The sequence below is a fragment of the Oratosquilla oratoria genome, chromosome 43 (assembly GCF_046742065.1).
Source record: "Oratosquilla oratoria isolate Oo_2021 chromosome 43, ASM4674206v1, whole genome shotgun sequence".
NCBI classification, from domain to species: Eukaryota; Metazoa; Arthropoda; class Malacostraca; order Stomatopoda; family Squillidae; genus Oratosquilla; species Oratosquilla oratoria.
The window spans coordinates 19,546,954-19,555,407 of record NC_134819.1 but is presented as its reverse complement, the minus strand read 5'-3'; the positions used below and the strand labels follow the sequence as shown (position 1 = coordinate 19,555,407).

The 8,454-nt window shown below is 41.6% G+C and overlaps 1 protein-coding gene across 2 annotated transcripts in view; it reads left to right on the top strand.

Moving 5' to 3' along the window:
• Nucleotides 1-8,112, top strand: part of LOC143021879 (uncharacterized) — a 341,932-nt gene extending 333,820 nt beyond the window's left edge. For both annotated transcript variants that reach the window (XM_076179673.1, XM_076179674.1), the window contains exons 5-6: nt 4,159-4,399; nt 7,561-8,112. In XM_076179673.1, coding sequence (XP_076035788.1) covers nt 4,159-4,399; nt 7,561-7,975 — 656 coding nt within the window. In that variant the 3' untranslated portion in view covers nt 7,976-8,112. The remainder of the gene's footprint in view (nt 1-4,158; nt 4,400-7,560) is intronic.
• Nucleotides 8,113-8,454: the final 342 nt, after the last annotated feature.

The following is an 8,454-nucleotide window of genomic DNA, read 5'->3' as shown; positions in this document are numbered from 1 at the left end:
CATAGAGACAGCCACTGAAAAAGAGTCAAGAGAATCAAAATCGCGATTTAGCAGCACAGATGACCTCCTACGGAGAAATCGTCTCGGATCTCAATAGAGACAATAAACCACCTTAAGACACAAAGAAAATGCCTTAAAGAAAATACAAAAAGCAGAACTAGCGATCACATTTAACTCTACTTGTTTAAGAGATAATCTCCTGACTATTTATATATATATATATATATATATATATATATATATATATATATATATATATATATATATGATGAAGGTGGAAAAAGAAGTCACGGGTCTGGTTCCGAGTTCCTGAGTTTATTCCTGACCGGTTTCGCTCTATGCTTCTGAAGAAGCAAAATCTGTCAGGAATAAACTCAGGAACTCGGAACTAGACCCGTGACTTCTTTTTCCACCTTCAACTTGTCACAATGTACCAGCATATATATATATACAGGGGCAGAAACATGAACAGATGAGGGGTAACATTCTGTCACTCAAGGTGAAGTCAAAAGGAAGAGGGGGGTGAGGTCAGAAGGGGTCAGGTGTGCGGGGTCGGAATGACCTCACACTTTTACCCTTTATGACCTCTCACCCCTCTCTTCTGACCCAGCCATCAGTGACGGAATGTCGCCCGTCATCTGTCCATGTTCCTGCCCCTCTCTCATCTTAACAGTATTTATGTGTCAGACAACTCCTGTATCTTGTATTTTCCTGAAGAGGGCTATAACTATTAGCCGAAATATAGAAGTTTGACTTTCTTAGCTTCCCTCTTCTGGAAGAGGGCTATAGCTATTAAATATAGAAGTTATACTTTCTTCCAAGTTTCCTTTTATTCCGACTATGTCTTTGTGATTACAATTTACAAATGTGCTACTACATTTTTTCCAAGTGATATATACATAGATATACATATATATACATACATATACATACATACATATACATACATATACACACATATACACACATATATACACATATACAGAAAGAGAGAGTATATATGTATGTTTATGTATATGTACATATACTGTATATGTGTGTTTGTATGTTTATGCAACTATACATATATACATGTATGTATAGTATGTATATATATGCATACATATATACATGTATGCATATATATGCTATATATATATATATATAATGATACAAGTAATAATAAGGATAATATTAATGATGATAATAATAATAATAATAATAATAATAATGTTGATGATGATAACAAGAACAACTATAACAACTTGGGAGCCATCAAGCCTGTAAATGAATTGTGCATGGATGAGGCTTTTGTTACCATAGCTCTTGATTATGTACAGTATGTGGATGGAGTAATGAGACAGGAAAAGACAGAACAAAGTTGAGTGGTTTGGGGGGGGGGGGGAAATTGTGCAAGGTGGAGCACAAACAACGTAATGCATGCAAACGATGCAGTATTGATAGGAAATAATTTAAACAGGTGTTGGAGGACTGTGTGGCGTTTGGGAAATTGGTGAAAGTCGAGAGTAAATGTCAAGAGCGTAGTGATGAGAGCATAGATGAGATGAGAACAATGAAAATTAGCCTGAAAAGAAATGGCTTAGAAGAGGTGGAAATATTTCTGTATCTAGAGATCGACTGGGCTAAGGATATGGAGAAAGAGATTATATATGAGCGAGCGGGTGAAAGAAAGATTATGATTTTTGCTTCTCCTGATAGAGCTTTCTCTACGGGACTGGGCGCTGGAGAGGTTGTATTGAACAATGTAATATAGAATACATACATAATACAGTAAGATTTATAGCACACCAAAATTTGTCTCACCAGTTACCTTTCGTAATGTTAGCTTTCCAATTCCCGTTTCCTCTATCGACCGGAAAATCGGGAACAACCTTAAGAAAGAGAAAAAAATGACTAACGTAATGAATCACCAACGAAAGATCCGTCATCATTATGTCCATCATTTCAGTTAAGGCTTTCATATTCTCCCCCTGACCGCCTCCATTGAAACCAGGATCTAAGGTGTGTCTGTTTGTGGAGCAGTGACTCGTGATGTACATGTCCTCAACAACAACATCCTTGTACTGTGTTGGGCTGGGTTTACGCGCTTGTATGTACATGTTCCTTCTTCCTCTTCTTATTTCTTTTTATCTATGAGCTCGTGGTTTAAGTGTGTGTGTGTGTGTGTGTGTGTGTGTGTGTGTGTGTGTGTGTGTGTGTGTGTGTGTGTGTGTTTACTGAAAGACAATAAACACATGTTCATTAGATACTCGTATTTCGTTCATCAGACACAACTCACTCATCGGATCAAAGTCTGTGAGATTATCTAATGTCTGAGTTGTTATACCACCAAAACCCGGCAATGGATTTAAATTGGACAAATTTACATTTAAGAAGGAAATAGGCAAGAAATGGTCTACCGATAGAGTGCCCAGCGAACGGAATAGAGTTAGTAACCGTTTTAAAAATGTTTAGACAATTTTATGGATGGAATGATAGGTGGAAATGGACATAGAACTGCCTAGTGTAGGCCTTATGGTCTCTTGCAGTCTCCTTCATTCTTATGTTCTTATGCTCTTATGTAGAATTCGGTTCGGAGAGCGCAATGATACAAGAGGAATTCGGAAAGCGAACGGACTCGGGTTTTTGACGTCACCGCCTGATGGTCGGCGGGACGGCCGTCCCTCTCGCCACCTGTGCGCCGTCAACATCCAATCAGACAAGACGGCGGCGATTGTAAAGTGGCTGCGAGCGTTTATTTTCAAGACCAACGATGATGAAACCTGCCTCCCTTGTATATCCTTTATTGATATTTACAATAGTAAAAATAACTGCAAGAAAAATATCAATAGAAAATTTATAGTAATAATAATAGTAATAATTATAATAATATTAATGAAATGATAATAATGATGATGATAATGGTAATGGTAATATAATAATAATAACTGATATAAATAATAATAAAGAACTAATATTATTACTATTATTATTATTGTGATAGTTATCCTTATTTTTTTATTGTTGTTTTCATTACTATTTTTATTATTATTCATATTAAGATTATCATTATTATTGTCATTACTTTCATTATTACTATTATAACGATTGATTATATTATTCTTACTATAGTTGTCCCTTTCATTATTATTATATACTCCAAAGTTTCATTTGCCCTTACAAGTGTGGTGGCCGAGTCAGATACCCGCATCGTATTCAAATAAACCACATTCAATCGGCAGTCATATACTGTAGTGTGTACAGCTAGACAAGTGACAGTCACCCGTGCTTGAACGATGATATTTAATAATCGCCATTATAATATGATTGTTTTCGTTATTGCCTCAATGATGCTAGGCGCCAGTGGGTCGTGTGCCTGCCCTTGTGGCAGCCAGGATACCGACAGCTCGGCAGGGGCTCCCCAACAGCCCCTCAATTACCAGAGTGTAGAACCAAAATAGGCCTGGCGCCCACTGTCCTTAGCAGAGGGTTTCGTCCAATGGGTTTATGTTGTAAATGCTACTGGTACCTTTATCGAACGATCATTACTATTATTATGGAAGTAGATGTGGATTTAGTGGCAAAAAAGTAATAACATCAGTAGTAATAGTTATAGTAAAGTCAAAAATATGACCAGTAATAGTATAATTGATAGTTGCATAATACTAAACCATGACATAGCTAAATGACAAATTTGCTGAAGTAGTGTTTGTATATATACCGGCCTCCTACAATATATATATATATTCAACTCATTTTTCATGCACCAGTGATAGTATCAGTATTACTGTTATTATTTTCTATTCTACTTGTAGTAGAATTATTAGCACTATTAACTAACATTTTTTATCATTGATATCAATATTATCATTACCATTACAATTATTATTAAACCATAATCATCGTCAGCATTACCATTATCATCATTATTATTATCACTATCATTGCCTTTACTATTGTCATTGTAATTAGCATTAGCATTATCATTAGCAATATTATTAGTATTAGCACTAGCATTGTATTAGCATTAGCATGAAATTAGTATTATTAGTATTAGTATTATTATTAGCATTACATTAGTTTTAGCATTATTGATTTACTATTAATCTTAGTATTTCTTCCCTCTTCTCTCACTTTCTTTGTCATGACATCAGCAATAACCTAATCTTGGCTTTGCAGTGGACCCTTACGAATTGCTGGGACCCCGCTCATCCCGTCTGGCCGCCCAAGGGTCTGGTCAGATCCAGCTGTGGCAGTTCCTCCTGGAGCTGCTGTCGGACCCCGCCAACGCCTCCGTCATCACGTGGGAGGGCACGAGCGGCGAGTTCAAGATCCTGGACCCCGACGAGGTGGCGCGCCGCTGGGGCGAGCGGAAGTCCAAACCCAACATGAACTACGACAAGCTCTCCAGGGCTCTTCGGTAAGATATAAGACTTTCTCAAGGGGGATGGGGCCTGGCTACGGACGCACGAGAGGCTGTTTAGCCGCTCAACCGCTGCGGCTGTTTAGCCGTTTTTATAGAACACACTACTTTTAATGGAATTGCGCGCATTAGTTAACCGCTAATGCGAGCAATTCCATTAAAAGTAGTGTGTTCTATAAAAACGGCTAAACAGCCGCAGCGGTTGAGCGGCTAAACAGCCTTTCGTGCGTTTCATCCTTTAAGAGGGACCTTTGTATGGGCAGGGTTTTAGGCAACGAAGGGGGCAGGGCGAGAAGAAGGAAGAGAATAGCTCGCGAAAAGTAAGGAGGCAAAGGAGATGAAGGAAGGGAGGACCTAGAGAAGACTGAGAAGGAAATTGATGTCCCTTTACTGCTAGCCCTATATGGACTGTCCAGGGCAACACAGTATATAGAAATCATATATAATTTCCTTTCCCCGACTCTTAAAGAACAAAAGTAATAAAAGTCACCCATAGCTGTTGGGGCAGAATGAAGGGCAATTAATGATCAATTACTGGTAGACGGGACTAGGGAACAAGGGCAAGCATTGGAGGGGAAAGCGAAAGGTTCATATGTTTTTACCAACCACAGAGAAACAATCGGACCGTTTTTCTGGGGAGAGGTGCCTCTAAGCTCAATATAATCATCATTTGGCGTCAGCCATTACGAGGCTAAAAAAAAGAAAATATCGAAAAGAAGGAGAGATTCTGGAAGAGGAAATGTTTCGAGGATTTGGATGATGGTGTAAGACAGGGGTGGGCAACCCTTGGCACGCGTGCCAAAGCCTGGCACACTAACGATTTTTTCCGGCACGCAAAACCTAGGGCTCACCTGAAAAAATATAACTAATAAATCTCCATCTTCTTTTGCGTAACCATTGGTAACCGCATGCTGCGCTGGACGATGGATTTAGGTCTGAAGTACTCGCTGCTGGCTTACTATACCTGCTTTATACGGTTTTGATCAGGGAGAACCTAGGGTGTCTCTCCAGCTTCAGTTTGTGAGCTGTCCTCGTGCCTCTTTTATACCCCGGGAGACTGTGCGTATCCAATGTCGGGTCTTCAATGTTAAGGTGAAGTTAATAGCAATGTTAAGGTGAAGTTAATAGCCTTGTAGGACCTACACTTTGTTATCGTCTCCTGGAGCGTGTTAGAGACGTCCACGGATATGAATTTCTGTACTAATCCTCATCATACTATGGCCCTCACATATGTCTATATCCTTTAACAAACCCTTCAACCACGCAAAGAAGTCAGTAAATGACTCGCCTTCTGCTTGTTTGCAACTAAAGAATGCCCATCTGTGTATTTTTTTATACTCTGTCCTTTTATATGCTCCTACAGTCTGTCAAACACGTTTTAGACCGTGGACATGAAGTCTGGGGCTGCTAGACTGTACGCTCCAGTATTCTCTACATCTTTAAATTAATTGTTAACACTGTTATAGGCTCGCCAGGTCCACCTCCTTCTACCGCCGCCTCCATTCGCAAAAAGGTTGATAACTTGCATCCGGCGATGGGGACGAGAAGATGCCTTATGGGTAACATCACTGGATGGGTGGGAGGGAGAGGATTTTGAGGTGCCCAGAAGGTCGATGCGGTCTCCGGTTGGCGGGGTTTGCGGGGGGGGGGATGCGAGGGGAACCGGCCGAGTCAATATCGTCTCCAAGCGAGCATTTTCCTCCCGCCTTTGCTCGGTGTCTTTCTTCCTCCGTCGTTTGAGTTTGTCACAACACCGCTAGACCTCCTTTATTCTGATAACGAACTTCTTTCTGCCAGCATGACTTACGCAAAGGACGTTCTGCTAGATATCTAAGGCCCCTTTCACACTAGGCAACTAGTGACGGTCACTAGTTGCCTACCATTATTTCAAATTGAGCCTTTCACACTACGTCACTGCGATTGCCCGGTTGCGCAACAGGCTATGGCTGTTGCCCGCTCCGGTAACAAGTGACCGTCACTGGCAGTTGCCGTCACCGAGAGCGTCTCTTTTTCTTGACCAGCAAAGCCAACAGAAGAAGCACCTCCTCCATTGATGTCATTCTTTTGACTAATGAGGTAATGAGAAAGGATTCCACAACTCGGTGACAGTCACTGGTTGCTTGCAGTTGCCCGAGACTCACACTAGGCAACTAGTGACCGCCACTAGTGACGGTCACTAGTTGCCTAGTGTGAACGGGGCCTAAAGTAGTGCCTCAATAGCACCTGGGGGTATCAAAACCGGTTCTTGGGGGGTATCGAAAAAGGCATCCTGAGAGAGATTTATCTTTTATAATAAGAGTTGTATTTCATTCATTTATTTACTCAATATAAAAAAAAGAGTCCATACAATTTAGATGTTTGTTTATAACCGTCCTGTTTGCACTTTTTTACTGAAAATCAAAAGCTAAATGATGGGAGTAGCAGGCGAGTGTGAGGTTGGCTTTGAGTTAAACTTATTGGTATCGGGACTGAAAAAATTAGGAACCATTGGCCCATGCTGTTATACAAGACAAATTAGAAGCATTTAATATAATCTATTTTTGTTTTGTTTTGTTTTGTCTTGTTTTTTTCAAGTTACCTTTCCCTGGCATCAATCCCTTTCTCTGCTCTCTCTCATCTCTGATTTTCCTTCCGACTGTTCAGTAGATGCTGTTGAAGACGGCCACATCTCTTCCCCCCCCCCCCCATACCTATAAAATTTAAGGTCCTATGGGGACTCTTTTTATTACCTATTCTTTTTTCCTGTTTATGAATTACTTCCTTGACCGCACATCTTTCCCTATACACTTTTATGATTATGGTATTTTTTACATATTTACATCATTCTTTAGATCCTCTTTATTTTCTTCTTCACATTTTTCTTCTCCTTTTTCGTCTCCTTTTCTTCGTCTTCTTACTGTTATTGTTGATATAATTATTATCATTGTTATCATTATCATAAATTATACTATTATCGTTATCATTGACAATTATTACTATTGAGATTTTCATCTTTTTTTTTCCCTTTGCATATATATATATATATATATATATATATATATATATATATATTTTTTTTTTTACTGTTTTGCGATAACAGAATTATTACTGCTGACATAGCTGTGTAGTAACAATGGTATTATCGGCATGTATCTATAGTTTGTTGTTTTTTCTTACAGATACTATTACGACAAGAACATCATGACGAAAGTCCACGGGAAGCGTTACGCCTACAAGTTCGACTTCCGCGGGTTGGACCAAGCGCGACAACAACAGACGGCGGAGGCTCAGCGGTACTCGACGGACTTGGCGTTCCTGACGGCGGCGCCTTACCAACAGCTCCTCGGGACCTCAACGCCCCATCCTCCTCCTCTCCTCTCCCCGCCCCCGTACTGGGCCGCAGCTGCCACTGCTGCAGCAGTGTCGAGTTCCTCCCCGCTCGCCTCAACCTCGGCGACAACACCCACTACTTCCACCACGCCAATCGTCTCTCTGCACCAGACACCCCACGCCTCGCCCCTGCACTCCCCACCGACAACCTCCACCTCGCACGCAGGGGCTTCGGGTCCTCTGCCCCCGTACACGTTCCCCTGAGACTGGTCCTGGCGGTTCTTCTAAAGAGACGTCTCCGCTCTCCACTTCAGGTCTTCGAACGCGACACTCCCACTCCCGCGCAGTGTCGGGGGCGGGGCCTTCTCTTCCCAACCCTCCGGGTATCACCGGGCTCCTGCTTCCCCTCAGGTTTTCTGGGGCGGAACGGAGGGGCGACGACGACGACCACACCGAAGCGTTTCGTGTTCTAGAAGATTCTCCTGGTGACGGAGAGGTTGGCGAAAGTGATCAGGAGGTCTCCACCAAGGAGTCTTGCTTCCCCTTGATCCTGCAGAGTCCAGGACACAAGAAGAGAGGTCCAAGACCCTCCGGAGGACATTCATGATGATGGCGGAGGTGGAGATCAAAGTGAAGGTGGAGGCAAAGTGGAAGTGGTGGTCACGACGGTAGTGTGATGTGTTTTGGCGAGGAGGTTGTTGGAAGAAAGTTGGGTTGTCCTACGGGATAGCCCTAACTAGTAG